The sequence below is a fragment of the Argopecten irradians genome, chromosome 7, assembly GCF_041381155.1.
Source record: "Argopecten irradians isolate NY chromosome 7, Ai_NY, whole genome shotgun sequence".
NCBI classification, from domain to species: Eukaryota; Metazoa; Mollusca; class Bivalvia; order Pectinida; family Pectinidae; genus Argopecten; species Argopecten irradians.
This window is the reverse complement of record NC_091140.1, coordinates 24,702,727-24,719,422: the sequence shown is the minus strand read 5'-3', so window position 1 is coordinate 24,719,422 and position 16,696 is coordinate 24,702,727. Positions and strand designations below refer to the sequence as shown.

Below are 16,696 nucleotides of genomic sequence, written 5' to 3'. Positions count from 1 at the left end.
GCATAGACACATATCTCAGATGTCTGTAACAACACAAGGTAGGCATAGACACATACATCAGATGTCTGTAACAACACAAGGTAGGCATAGACACATACCTCAGACGTCTGTAACAACACAAGGTAGGCATAGACACATACCTCAGATGTCTGTAACAACACAAGGTAGGCATAGACACATACCTCAGATGTCTGTAACAACACAAGGTAGGCATAGACAAATACCTCAGATGTCTGTAACAACACAAGGTAGGCATAGACACATACCTCAGACGTCTGTAACAACACAAGGTAGGCATAGACACATACCTCAGATGTCTGTAACAACACAAGGTAGGCATAGACACATACCTCAGATGTCTGTAACAACACAAGGTAGGCATAGACAAATACCTCAGATGTCTGTAACAACACAAGGTAGGCATAGACACATACCTCAGATGTCTGTAACAACACAAGGTAGGCATAGACACATACCTCAGATGTCTGTAACAACACAAGGTAGGCATAGACACATACCTCAGAGTCTGTAACAACACAAGGTAGGCATAGACACATACCTCAGATGTCTGTAACAACACAAGGTAGGCATAGACACATACCTCAGATGTCTGTAACAACACAAGGTAGGCATAGACACATACCTCAGACGTCTGTAACAACACAAGGTAGGCATAGACACATACCTCAGATGTCTGTAACAACACAAGGTAGGCATAGACACATACATACCTCAGACGTCTGTAACAACACAAGGTAGGCATAGACACATACCTCAGACGTCTGTAACAACACAAGGTAGGCATAGACACATACCTCAGATGTCTGTAACAACACAAGGTAGGCATAGACACATACCTCAGACATCTGTAACAACACAAGGTAGGCATAGACACATACCTCAGATGTCTGTAACAACACAAGGTAGGCATAGACACATACCTCAGACGTCTGTAACAACACAAGGTAGGCATAGACACATACCTCAGATGTCTGTAACAACACAAGGTAGGCATAGACACATACCTCAGACGTCTGTAACAACACAAGGTAGGCATAGACAAATACCTCAGACGTCTGTAACAACACAAGGTAGGCATAGACAAATACCTCAGATGTCTGTAACAACACAAGGTAGGCATAGACAAATACCTCAGATGTCTGTAACAACACAAGGTAGGCATAGACACATACCTCAGATGTCTGTAACAACTTTATGGCCAACTACTAAAAACACTAAATAGCAACAATGTTTTTATCATACACTAATTGCTTACTGACTTCAGAAAACTTAGAACTTACAGATTTATTCTAGACTACTGACCAGTCAGGAAGGGTTCTGAATCAGGAAGGGTCCCACAAAATGACTGATCTACCAGGGTATCAGACTTTTCCAATGCGGGGCCTTAATACTGACAATACTCATTACAATAGTGACTTTGTGGTGAAGGGGTTTAACATTCTACCGACAGCTCTTATCTAGTGGATTACTTGTTCAAGTATGGCAAATTAATGATTCCTTAAACATCCAAAACCTGACACGTTCCATAAAAAACACTATTTTGACAGGTCATAACTTATTTCACCTTAGTTTGACCTTGATCATGATGACTATTTTGTTTTTCAGTATCTGTGACTTTGAACAGGGACCATTTATGAGATTGTTTTCCATAGTGTTTTCCGGAGTAGAATAACACAGATCAAATAACAATTCATATTGTAGCATCTTGCTGTTACTTCTATGACTCTTGGAGTCACCCCATGCAACCTATTAAACATGTTTCCTCTACATTTAAGGTAATTTCAAATGGTCCTTTATAACACTTTTCTTTGAGCTGATGTTTCCAGAAAAAAATAATGATGATTAAAAAGGAATAACTGCTACTAATTTGTGTTTTAGTGACTGGTTTGTATTCTATAAGAACTGCCTTTTTATCTATTTGTTGGTTACCATGGTAAGCTGAGAGTATTGTTGATTTGTAATATTGCAATTGGCGAATACTGGTAATCAGACAGGACATTAGCCATACAGCTCCACACACTGGAGATTGAATATGGCTCCATTATTGGTATCTGATAGTTCCCAAACTGTGAAACTGATCAGAGCCTCTGAATGTCTAGGCCGATGAACATGATGTTGTAATCAGTCGTTCCAAAATCGTTATTGTCAAACCTATCAGAGCAGTCTTGGGAACAATATGACCCAGTTTAAAGACAGATAATTTGTAAATATAGTAACAGCTAGAAAAGACATTGCAATGGGATCGAATGATGCAGCCGGAACTGTCATAGACGTTACATCAGGATTGAAAACGAGTGGGAATCATTTTCAAGCTAACAGTTCAACATGCTTTACATCACGTAGTTCATACATCAACTAAAATGTTAGAAGAAAGTTCAAAAGACCATGGATTATATCATGTATTCATATATGTTACATTAACTGATCCTTTGTAGACATTGAGTACATTGTAGTATAATTGTCCCCAAGTCCTCTCTATGACTATGCAAATTCAGGATTTCTTTCTACCTTCTGACAATACAACAAAGCTACAGTATTAAATGGTATCTGTACAGAAGTAACAACATAAATGTTGGAGACCATGGTATAGACACTTTTGGGATTCAATGCCCATAGAGCTTGTACACAGTTTGCCATAGTTTGTCAACTAATAACTAATCACCTGTACATCTTTCATAATTGGGTGTTGTTTCAGCTGTTCTGTTCAGTGGCTGAGTGGTTAAAGTGAACAGTCGGGCAAGGATGGCTAAAGTTGGTATAAATGGTGTGAATGTATCCAATATAATTTCTTATCAAATAGAAAAATAAAAGCTCTCGTCAAAATCTGTCTGCGTACGAAGAAATTAATTTAAAGTATAAGAATCCTAAAATGTCTTCCCGGCTGACTATGTCCATGGTTACATTTCCACACAGCCTCGCTTTCAATGCTTTCGATTTTTCTTGATTTCAATGGTCAGAACTGGGAAACGTACCGGTAAGCAGAACTTGACTGTCGTGTTAATATATGTTAGAACTTTTGGAAGGCCAATGAACGCATTTAGACTGGTTTTTTTTGCCCGACTATTCACTTTAAAATGTTTTGTACAAATCATGGGGCATATAGTTACCAGGTACTGACCACTGGTCAGTGGTTTTTTTCTCTGGATTTCCTCCACCATCTAAACCTGGCATGTCCTAATTAAAGTGACCCTGGCTCTTATTACGATGTTAAAATCACCCAACAAACCAATCAGCTGTTTCGATACATAAGAATGGCATGTGAAAGACAAAGATTATTAGCCCCTATTTTTAGTTCCAATTTCATGGCCAGGGCACCCCAGGAAAAACCTAAGGGGCGCGTACCATAAAAAGATAAATCTGCACAACAAAAAGAGGTAATCACATTCAGCTAGTTCGACATTCTTAAATACTATTCCCAAAGGTGTTTTTATTTTAGAAGTGGCGACATTTCTGAAAGTAATCTTTGTTCAGTACATCAGGAAATCTGCTACGCTTCTATTGATTTATATCTCCAAAGCTTACTTTGTCAAACATAAATATATATTTAAGTCAAGCTTTACAGCCAGAAATCTCTGGGGTACATTAACAGAACACAGAATCCTCCTTTTTGGTATGTTTTCTGGACATACTTGTTTCAGCAAGTTGGCTATTTGCAATTCTACATAACCATGAGTCATATTCAGACCTACATGGTATTAAGATGAATTCGTATTCTTCATTATAATATTCATCTTCCATCTATTATTTGACAAGCCTTTTGTCTGTGGAGACTGTCATAGGTTGGTGACCCACATGTAACACGTTCTAACTGAACCACGGTCCTTGATATTAGAATGTACAGTGAAAATGGATTACTCATCCCTGAATGCATGCAAACCATCAAGAATATGTGGATTCTTAGTACTTTCAATAACTGTTTATTTATAATACTTATGTAAATTTACAGCATGTCTCTTATACATTATGACTTGTAAATCATATCTGAAATCTCAGTACATTTAAGGATTGAATCTTGCTTTGATCAATTTCATGGGGTGATGAATTGAGTTGCTTTTGAAACAAATTCAACATGAACTGCTTCACAGTTCATTCAATTTGTTTCAAGAGCAACTCAATTTCAGATATGATAAAGCAAGATTCAGTCCTTATATTTCAATTCAATAGATTTAGATTTTTTTTCTTATTTTTTTTTATTAAATTTTTTTGCGATTCTTTCACCTTGTGCAAGTCTACAACTAGGGACTTATCGCCGTTTAGGCTTCATCATTGGTTTGTAATGAGATGTTCTAACATAGATAGCTTTGACAAATGTCACACAGGGACATTGCATATCTTTTTCTTCTTTTTGGATCAGCTCACAACAAAAAACAAGAGTCAGTAAAACGATAAAAATAGAAATTGATGTTTAATACTTGCACTTTTTTAATGCACCACTGTTTAGATGTATAGGCCTGGTAAAGGAATAGATACAATATTTTCTTACACAAAGTCCGAAATTAAGATTGCCAAGTTTATGAGCAAATGAAACAGGATTTTTCAAGTAGTTTCATGCAGTCCAACTTCAGTGACAATTGAAATATTATCATTTATCGAAACTAAACCTCATTTGATTCCCTTCAGTTTTTAACAGTCAATATCACACAAATGAATAAGAAATACCAACATAAACCCAAAAGATGAACAAAATTTTTTTATTCTGAACACTGACAAAGGAATTTATATATCTGACAGTACTTAATGTTTTCTATAAATGACATGCATATTAACAGAGGAGCAACACAAACAGAGTAAATCAAATATACCCATTTGTCACAGCACTCCAAACAATTAAGTACCAAACAATAAAGTAATGAGTACCCAAAATATCTATACTGCTACAAAATTAAGATGAAATGATATTTGTGTAATCCTTATCAGAGCATGGCTATAGGTTAGTGTCAAATTATTCTACACTAATGTGTAAACAATCTAAAGGAAATTATGATCAATGACTTCCCTCCCTATCATAGTCCTATTCAATTCTTATGCTTATCGCACATGCAACTTTAAAATCAGTAAGCAACAATGGTGTCTGAAGACATTTGCCGAGCCACACTGAGTGCCATCAATATACCCTAAAAACTTCTCACTGTGTCACACTAAAGATGGCTAGACCAGACAACGAAATGAGCGCCAACAAAATCTCGAATATTGGATGGAAACATCCAACATGAATCTTAATCACATCGTCTGGGAAACATGCCATGATGCTACATAGATTACACCTATTACATAGATGTATAGCACTGGAAATGCCACTGCCCAAAAATATTCAAGATAAGGTAAAAGATCAACTCAATCCATGTTGCCACGAGCAACGCCTGCGTCAAAACTGTTCCATATATATACATTTTTACATGTATTTTGTGAATCTAATTTGATATTGGTAGTGAAAGAATAAATGGCTTCAGTTCTGAGATTTTTTGTATTAGGTTATGAGCTTTTTATTTGATTCCAAACAGAACAACTCAAGTGGTTTATACCATCTATGACGTTCCCCTATAACTAAAAAGATCAATACATTTTGAAAAGTACCAGATTAAATTAGCAAAGAAAACTCTACACATATATTGACATATAGTTTACCTTCTCTATACCTTTGAGTAATTAGTAATTGTTTTTGAAGGTTTAACTTCCAAGTTTTCTTAATCAAACTCTCCATTTTGTCTTTTCATACAGGCTTTCTAGGCAATAAGAAGCAAATCTACTTGATGTCAGAGACATAACCAACAGTCTAACACATACTGTGAAGCAGAAAATCAATGACTTTGATCACTGTTACTTGGTCATCACCAATCTGTCATGGCTGGTCAGAGGTTAAGCAATATTCATGTAGGAGAAATCCTCAAAGCTTGGGTAACCAACATGTTACAGTTATGTAAACAGGTGCCAATTGTAATGCAATGAACAGGCAAATGCTGCCATGTTTCTGGTACAGATGTTAAAGGCTAAACACCTGGTCTCCAAAGCTAAGTCAGCCCTTTCATTAAGTGTATTTTACCTGTAGATAATACTATTATCAAGGGTCGCAGTAGCCGTGAGGTTATATTAAGGTAGACCGTCCCTTCTAGTTTCCTCTCGGGAATTTCGTTCATTTTTTGATATTTTGATTTTAGGTTTATACTAATCACAAAAAACTGCATAAAAATAATATGTCACCAGGTTAATTTTTCTTGCAGGGTTGCTTAAAGATATGTATTAACCACTTAATATTCCAGATTTTAAGGATTTTTAAATAAATAATATTTCCTCCTTGTAACATCGCTTAACATATAAAGAATATGCTTGTAACCTCTTCATACCTTCAGTAGGTGATATATAATTCATAACTATATCAAACAAGCTGTGTTTTCTACAATTTAACAAAATATCGTTATTTTAAAAGTAATTCCGGACCCAATTTTAGTGAAAAATTGCTTCAAAATAGTCATGTTTTCTTTTTTTCTGAAAAAATGATCTCAAGAGAAATCGATTTTTTAGAATTTCTATGAAGATTGACCTATTTGCAATAAGAAAAGCCAATAAAAACTATACCTCACCAAATTATTTTTCAAAATATGACCGATTTGCTTTCTAATACTCCATAAATTTTGGCCTGAAAACGATAAAAATATGCAAATCCGTAGCACTTTTCACTTCTTATGTTATTCATTTACCTTTGATATTTTTCTATATTTCTTATATTTTTGGAGCATACAAAATAACATAATAATTACATATCTTCATGATTTTTTTGATCTATTATATAAAATATAACAAACATGTAGGCCTGACTTTAATCTTTCAAAAAGAGTCTAATTCAGCAGGAAATATATAAGCTTTTCTGAGACAAATATTTTGCTCTGTGTGATACTTTATAAAAATGGATTATTTTCCGTAATAGCATCTTTCAAATCATAAGTAAAGATTTTAACAAACAATAAAATGAAAATATGTTCCAGCAATTTTAATTCCGTATATTGTTTGTCTGTTTCCGGACGAAAATTAGTATAACGGTATGTTATGATTCGTATCTATTGAAGCTCAAAAATTGAATGTTTGCATTTAAAACATCGCTAACTTCCTTCAGCATTGATATACTGTGGGAATTAAGATCTATCCTGCAAAAACATTGGTACATAGCTTATAGCATGACGGTCATTCTGATGTTCAGTTACTAGGTCTACATGTAGTTTTTCAGTAGTCTCTCATGTTCAGTTACTAGGCCTACATGAAGTTTTTTGTTTTGGGTCCCCGTCAATCCATGTATTCCATGTGATTGTTTAGCGACCATTATGATTCTTGGAATTTACTTCATGCACGAATCTTCAAAATTATACTATATTTACCGATTAGCACACAGTTCACACCTTTAGATTGGTACACGTCAAGTAAACACTCAGAAAGCTGGCAGACGAAATATTTGCGGATATCAGAAGTGAGTTATAATAGGTGGGTACGGAGAAATAATATGTTTGCCGGGATCCGGAAAGCGACGTTACAAACGTATGACGTCACAGAAGGGACGGTCTACATTAAGATATCCGGACATATTAACACAAGCCCTCCACCTCTGGGTTGCAAGTTTAATCCCATGTGGGACAGTTGCAAGGTACAGAATACATACTGGTTGGTGATTTTCTCTGGGTACTCCAGCTTTCCTTCATCAAAAACCTAGCTCATCCTTAAATGACCTTGGTTGTTAATAGGATGTTAAACTAATTAAACATAACTAAACCTAGTATTACCGGTACATTATCTCAACTGCTAATGTATTTTGCCTTTAATAATGTTGCTTTGCCATTGTATTTGTAACAGAATACAGGATTTTCTATAAATTTAGTCCTAGTCTCGTTCCTTTATTTCCTGCTCTCTCATCTAGAATTTGAAGGTCACAGGTTCAAACCCTAGTCTTGCTCCTTTATTTCCTGCTCTCTCATCTAGAATTTGAGGTCACAGGTTCAAATCTTAGTCTTGCTCCTTTATTTCCTGCTCTCTCATCTAGAATTTGAGGTCACAGGTTCAAATCTTAGTCTCGTTCCTTTATTTCCTGCTCTCTCCTCTAGAATTTGAGGTCACAGGTTCAAATCCTGTTCTGCAGGTTTTTTCATTCTCTGTTTTCCTGCTAAACAAGTTTCAAGCCTTATTCATCACAAATCCTTTGAATTTTGGATGATTGTAAAGTATTGAAATGAGTTTCATGTTGGTATATACATAGAAAGTCTGGAAGGCTAATATTTAGCTGTGTATAGTTATGGCTATAACCCAGTGACCCCTTGACGAATGACACATATGATGTCCTTGCAGTGAAACAATCTGGCACGAATAGCAATAGCAATGTCTGTGTCACACTTAGGCTAGACTTTTTGCTACCACCTTTTCTCAATCATTGATTGTTTGATACATTTTCAGCTGATTTTTATTGGAATTCTTTCCTAGTTTCCAGAGTTTTAATTTTTACAGAAGCTTAATTATAGAGTTACAATTCTATTTTTACCAAAAACCTGGATACAAAATATGGCTGGAATAACTTTTTAGCTTACGATATATTGTTTAATTCATCCCTGCCAAAGCAATAAGTCTTATATATGGCATAATATTGAACAAATGCATTGTAATGATGAATTACACACATAAAGACATTTAATGTCAGACAATATTCCATCTAGTGTTTTGGGGACTGAAAAGTGGATAACAGTAAAATCTCAACCATATTTGTATCAATATATTCTATTCTAATTTTCAAAATAATCAGTTCTTTTCATATTCTCTTCTTTTTAATTTTGAAAGAGCATTATTAAATTTGGACTATATTGACCCCCTTATAAATTAGACATACAGCCATAAAATGTTTTTATTATTTTCTAAGATTTAGCATTGTCTTTCTAATCTTAATATTCTTCCATGACAGATTTGCAAATGAATAAATCTACAGATGATTCTGTTCCCTACAAATATTTCAATCAATCAGCGAAAAAAAACCCAGACAGAACTTTTATTCCATTATAAATTCCTTTGGATTTATTATCATCATTCCACGTTATTGATAATAATAATATCACAAAGGGAAATTATTGCATGTTGAGACAGATGATCACATTCCTTTATTTGCTAGCAATATTGCTCTACGGGTATCTCCCACTGGATGGACTGCCTGCATCATTTACTTGACCTTTTAGTCAACAAGATTGTACTTATATTGGCGTGTTAATGGGCTCTCTCATTGCTGAGCGGAGTTCATAGCATTTTCCTTGGAATTTCATTGCTTGTTAGTTCTTACTCTCAAAAGAGAATTGCTTTGCTGGTAAACTTAGATATTAAATGTCAAGGCTGTGTTGGCGCTTCTTCCAGTGGCAACAATTGAATTATATGCCTATCTCATTATACCTGAGCAAAGAAATCCGTGAGGGTTTTCTAGGCTTTTCTTCTTCTACTTTTTGCTTCTATTTACAATCTTACTGTGCTGCAGAAATTGCAGGACATTTGCATTTTACATAATGATATAAAGACACAATGATACTGTGAATTGTACAGCCAACTAGCATTGTTCAACCTATAGATAGACGCATGGTGTTAGTGTAAATATCAAATAGCAGCTATATGTACAGGGAATATCAGAGAAGGAAAAATAAAGAAGAGATATGACCTATGGTCAGTACTTGGGTATTTAGAACTCACAAATCGGAGAGCTAGCTGTGGTAATATGTGCAGACATCCTCACTATTTGGCCATCGTGTGCCCTATATATATATATACAATGCATTATTTATTCAAATGTGCACATTATTTAAAGACCTACCACTTTTTGGTTTCCAGGCTGTGTCATGTTGTTGGGAGGAGAGTTCAGACACCAAGGGGTCACCAGGGTCAAGGTTATGACATGCCCTTGCCTTCCGCATGGACCATGCTTCCCTGAAGTTTATAAAATAGAAATGTTTGTTACAATCTTGAGGAAATAAATATATCCCTAATTTCAAGTATGAAATATAGTTAAGAGAGAAATAATTTGATTGATTGGGCTAACAACCTTGTTCCGGCTATAACTATGTTAGTCTAGGACACATTATCTAGAGAGAAATTACACTGTACCCCACCTTTATAGTTATCTGTACACTATATTTACAAAGTTAAATGTAAAGTAAATATTCTGAATAACAGTTTTGTAACAGAATGAGGTTCTAATACTGCATGCAGTGAAATCATAGATTGATTTGTTATTATTTTTATTTCTTTTGATGAAGGAAAAATGTCAGAAGTATGTACCAATGGGATATCAGTGATAAGATCTGAACTGCCTAACCATACATAACAAGAAAGATAACTCATGTTCACTTACATCGGATAGCAATATAGAGATCTAGTTGATAACATAATAGAATATGATGATAGGACATTTCTTACTTAATTAGTATATCAATTAATTACTAGTATACTATAATTCAGTTCATAAATGGTAATGAAGAAGTGTTCCATATGACTAATTTGTACAAATAAACTCAGCCTTTAGCAAACCATAGAAATTAAATTAATTTTTAAATCAACCTGCATAAAAATACTTGCAATCTACTAATGACTTTTGATAGCAACATCATATATAATGATATGCAATTAATTTCTTAAATTAATTTATTAATGTTAGTCTTTCACAGAGACTCTTATTTGTCCTTATTACCCCAAAACGGACCTAGAAAAACCTGTGTTATACAAGTCTTTGTCTGACTCCAAAATTTTCTCACATTTACAATGTTTTTGTTGAGCATAAAAACACAACATTACCTTATTCAGGACTTTAGAACTGCTGAAATACCCAATGTTTGTACACTGACTTAAAGTTTTATATTGTTCACCAGCATATCTTTTAAAATATTATTACAAGTATAGATTTCACAATGAATAGGAAGCAGACATAATAAAATATAATTCCATTTTATAGAATCCAATTTATTGAAAACTTTACGTTATATACCGACAGTAAAGTGATTTAAAGCCCCATGTTACTGATCCTGTGTAGATATTCACTCACAGGAGAGACATTTAAACCAACACAGGGGAGTACCCTTTATTCCGATTTCTCCATGATAATCAATATTTACAGTCGATCAATACACTTGATATTGCCATCTTTTACCTGATGATAAAACTCAAGCATTGTACAAATGAGTTTGTAGGAGGGTTGTTAATTTTGGGGTCACAGATGTTTTACATAGGTAAACACATCAAGTCTATTTACAAAGGTAAATAAGGCATGATTCGAGACTTACTACATTAGCAATTTAAAACAGAATATCTACATACGTACCCTGAGAACAGAATAAAATCAGAATTCAAGTATAAGCATTTGTTTTCAAGACATTTGACTGACAAACACATTGTCTTCTTTATAGACTTTTGACTGAAGAATTGGCCAGGAGTACATATAGCAAATGTAATTATAGAACACCCCATCTCATTTCAGAAAAACATGTACAAGATTAATACTTCATTCATCACACAAAACACTTAATCTGTTGTAAGTGCCACAACTCTTGTGTTCGAAACATGCTCTAACCTGTGACATTGATTAGGTAAATATATCAGATACCACACATCCTCAACAGGAATGCATCAGTACTCTAGCTAGCTATAAAGTTATAGTTTAACACAAACATGTATGTATCAGATTATAATTGGTATTTTCTGCTAATATTAATGCTTAAGTGTCATATATACTTTTTATGTTTATCAACTATCAAATATCAATTAAATTAAAAACAATGCCGTTATATACAAACCAACAGATTCCAGTCTGTGGTAACTTCTTTGTGTTTTCCTTGTCTGCAGCATATTCACCCGATTCTTTGTCTAGAAGATACACTAAAGATGTCACCTACAAAAACAAGATGGAAAATACACCAAAGATGTCACCTACAATAGATGAAAAATACTCATCTGACAAACTCATTTAACTCATTCAACAGATTTATTTGATTTTTCTAATTAATAAATTCATACGCTGGCCAAAAATCACTGTGGATGTGAAACTGCATTGAGATTCAACCTTTAGAAGCTCAATCTAGCTGTGTTTTCCTATCAATTGCTGGCTGCAACTTTATGTTATTACAGCACATACACTGTTGATGCTCCATCGTCGACAGAGTATAAACAATACTCACCGTTATAACAATAATTGGTGTTTAATTGTGTACATTTTTGTATATGTCTAATTAACACCAAAAATAATACCAGATAATTTATTTTGCTTTTGGTGCATGTACAATTAGGACTTCATTCCATATAGGACATAGTGCCATGAAATTTTTTGGGGATGCAATTAATTATTTTTATCATTTTCATATTGAAGTAAAATGAGAAACTTTTCAATGTCGGTAATGGTGTAAAGTAAGTAACTTTTGTAACTGAAAAAAAATTTAAATCGTCTGTTCCTGTTTTTGAAAGAGAACAACTAACATTTGTCAGCAGTGTAGCATCTATAAGCTAATTTCACACATATATGGAGAAATGAAGCATATTTGGGTTTTTTTGTGTACATATATTTGTGTTTCTGTTGAACATTAATTCAGCTGTGTGGCTACCTAGATAATCTTTTTCAGTGTATCTTCTAGGTTCTTTGAAGTCTATACATATTATAGATTTGTATATATATATATATATATATTACAGACCATCTGTGTACCTGCCAATTAAAATTGTTTATTGTTACACACACCGGTATCCTTGAATCTTTGCCAATTTTAATACAAATTGCTGCAAGAGAATACCAAATTTATTTAAACTTAATTGTTACACAATTTTCACCATGATCAATTCTCTTGGCACAATTAATATTGTACTGTGCAACTGTGCCTACCTTACAATGCAAGGATAAAGACTATTCATTCTGAGTATGAACTTTATTGACAAGATTTTATCTATGACATACCAGTAATCATCATTAGCATTATATAATAGCTGTATATGATAACTTCATGTTACAATCCTTTCTTCTCCAATTCTTATATGCAATCTACCTTAAATGAAAGCTCCAATAGATATAATCAGGTGCACTCATGCAGGTACTATTTGACATGAATCTTGTACTCACAGAGGTACTCTTGATATGAGTCTGAAAATCTTTGAAATATATAGTGGAGTTAACGATTATAAGTAAAAACACATTGAGGCATAAAAAATAGGAATACGTAATGAGTGAAATTAAGAATATTCAAAGGCTTCTTCTGTATTTAAGGTAAATGATATCAGCTACAGTAGGAAAGGAAAATATTATGTTGTCTTATATTAAATTGACAATGCAAATAAGCTACGTATGCAAACATTTATGATAATAATTTTAAAGTGAATAGTCGGGCAAAGAAAACCAGTCTAAATGCGTTCATTAGCCTTCCAAAAGTTCTCGCATATTAATACGACGGCCAAGTTCTGCTTAGTTTCCCAGTTCTGACCATTAAAGTAAAGAAAAGTTGAAAGCATTGAAAGCGAGGCTGCGTGGAAATGTAACCACAGACATAGTGAGCCGGGAGGACTTTTTAGAATTTCCATACTTTAAATTAATTTCTTCGTACGCAGACAGATTTTGACGAGAGATTTTATTTTTCCATTTCATAAGAAATTATACTGGATACATTCACACCATTTTTACCGACTTTAGCCATCCTTGCACGACTGTTCACTTTAAATGCTTTTAAAATATCGTACATGTATTTCTCAAGTTGTTGCCAATATACCCCAAATTAACAAATTTATAATTTCAAAAACATTTATTTGTTTAAAGCTGGCAAGCCATGGTAAAACCCTGCATATGATCCAGTGATATGGGACAGTAAGTGTGTTGTACAAGCCTAACACATTACATCTTCTGATGCCAAGTAGAACACATATCCCAATACATTGATCCTAAATCATGGCGAGTTGATACCCAGCTAAGGATGGACTATCAGTTCAGTGGTGGCCCTGATCGATTCTGGATGAGTATTGATTCCTAACAAACCATTCCATCTAACATTAACAGTAATGTTGGTGATTATTTAAAGACTCTAACACACACCAGCATATCAAATACCAAGACATTCAGACAGACTGAATGATGGTCAAAAACCTGAAGGCTGAGGCCACCACTTTGGACTTGGAATAATGATTGTATACTGGCATCCAACACCATGCACTGATCGAACAAGCCTTTCCGAAAACACCAAGGTGTATCTCCTTGCTTCTGTGTAGTTGAATATTGAATTCGTTCATAGACAGACATGCAGATTCTATGACAGAGGGAATGGTCAAAGTCTGGTGTAGGTTAATTGGATACAAACAGATGACCATTTTCTTTTCTTAATCATAACTGACTTTTAACAAACCAGAAAATTCCTCTGGAACTTCCAAGACTTAGAGCATGCTTATATCATGAACTTCATGAAGAACTGGATGGGTTGCCTGAAAGTAGGTTTGGTTATGCAGACTGAAATTAAAATTCTGACTTTGACATTTGACCTCCAAAGTATGGAAGGTATGTAGAAAAGTTTAACTTCATATGCATGCACAAAGATTCTTTGTAAGATCAAACTGATCATTCGAATCTACACTTGCATGCCGACACAAAAATGAAAAAAAAACCTTTTACTGATAGTTCTAGTCTATGCAATCATACAGATAACAGACTCCACATTTCACTTAAGCTCATGATCACTGGTTTATGAAGCAATCAGCAAGGACCCTTTAACATCATATATGGGTATATGTCCTATATGACTGCATGATGATATGTCCCTCTGTGACTCTGAACAAGTACACATATATAAATCACTATCAAGCATAAAGTGATTTAAATATCATGCAGCCATGCATATAGAATGGATGTCAGAACTCCGAAACAGAATTAACTGTTGACAGTTCAGCTAGAGCACATAAATATCTTCACATTAATCTACAGGTACACACAACTTTCAACAATTTCTATACAAAAGAAACAAGTTCCATTCTCTACTTTAAATTACCATGACAAATGCTGTTTTCACGAAATAATCAGTTTAATGTTTCCAATAGATTCTGCATCAGGATGAGGAATGTGATTCCACTACAAATTACATAGCACAAAATAACACATTTGACAGGAATTACTGATTACATACATGTGCTTTATACCAAACCCTAAAGGAGAATCGAAATAAATAGGAAATTTGATTAAGCTTGTACACTTCAATTCCAACATTAACTTTTCTAGTAAAATTCAAAGCTTGCAGTGAAATTAAGACATGGAATTTTAAATGACAGATGAAATAACATCTGTTACTCAGTACACCAACGGTACAATGAATATCACGGTGATGTGAAACTAGGGCTGGGTATTGGAAGGTCTAAAACGATACGATACGTATTGACACAATACACTGAAACAATACATGATACGTATTGACGATACAGAGAACCTCTTTTTCAAATTCAGTTGACCATTGTGTTTTGAACATTGCTACAATAAAAGACAATTTTGATAAAACATTCTATTACCAGGAAAAATTCTACCTAACATTTGATTCAGTTTATCATCTGTGTTAATTAATTTCTGTCAATTCGTATTCTTAGTTATGAAAAGGCATTTCTAATCCATCTAGGTGACACAGATGTCTTAAACACTTCCTATTGATTGAAATGCTCTTACTTGAATGATGTTTTAGAATAAATTTTCTATTTCTAAAACGAAAACAGTAGGGTGAGTAGTTAAAACGATACGGCAATATACAGCATGTTTGCGTATCGATATTCAATACACTGCTGAAAACCGATACATATCGGTATATCGATATATTGATCCAGCCCTATGTGAAACTACAGAGGAATGTTATTAACTATATAAGAAGCCCCAATTTTCTTTGATATCACATATATTGGATATTGAACACTTTTATTACAGAGATTCACTGATTGGTTTCCAAGTTTGCTGACATAGCATACTTAGGATTCTAACATCAATAGTCTTTATTGCTTTGAGATTGAAGCTTATATGCAATGTCGGTTGAAATTGCCTTGAATTAATTTTTTTTAAGTTGCAAAATCTTTTAAAGAATGTATAGACTGAAATGAAAATGCATGGGCATATTTCTTAGTGTTAACAATTCCAAATTCTAGACACTAAGGCCTAAGATAATTAATACAAGCTGGTACCTGTAATGGTATTCACTCAAATTGTGGGCAAATATGGATTTTCTTTAAATTACTTTGTTTCGTTCAAATGACAACAAATATCTACAAAATATGATGTGGTCAGACTGGAAGTACTGTAAAATCTGTTTTGGTGACAAAATAATCTCTGTATAAACAATACAGACCATTTTCTATGGACCCAAATGACAGATTTTAACACCATTAAATATGTGTAATAAGACTACCTGATTGTAGATTTAAAGAACATATTTTTCCTCTGTCCCTTGGGTGGTCTTATAGACAAGTTTGACTGTCCATGACATTCTGAGAATTATATCCAAACCATCAACCATTACATAATCAGAAAGTACTAATAATTATAAAAACAATTTATGTAGCGGAATTTGACTAGGTCAAGTAGTCGGCTAGTGTTCTGTTCTAGGGTCACGAGTTCGAATCCCAGTCTGGCCGCTATATTTTCTCCTCTCCTGTTACAGAATTGGCGCCCAACTAAATAACCCACGGTGGT

General features: G+C 34.1%; 1 protein-coding gene across 4 annotated transcripts in view; it reads right to left on the bottom strand.

Annotated features, from left to right (window-relative positions):
- Window positions 1–16,696, bottom strand: part of LOC138327951 (cGMP-dependent 3',5'-cyclic phosphodiesterase-like) — a 115,369-nt gene that overhangs the window by 78,321 nt on the left and 20,352 nt on the right. For all 4 annotated transcript variants that reach the window (XM_069274458.1, XM_069274457.1, XM_069274454.1 and 1 more), the window contains exons 3-4: window positions 11,811–11,905; window positions 9,839–9,951 (exon numbers count right to left, since the gene is read on the bottom strand). In XM_069274458.1, the coding sequence (XP_069130559.1) occupies window positions 9,839–9,951; window positions 11,811–11,905 (208 nt within the window). The remainder of the gene's footprint in view (window positions 1–9,838; window positions 9,952–11,810; window positions 11,906–16,696) is intronic.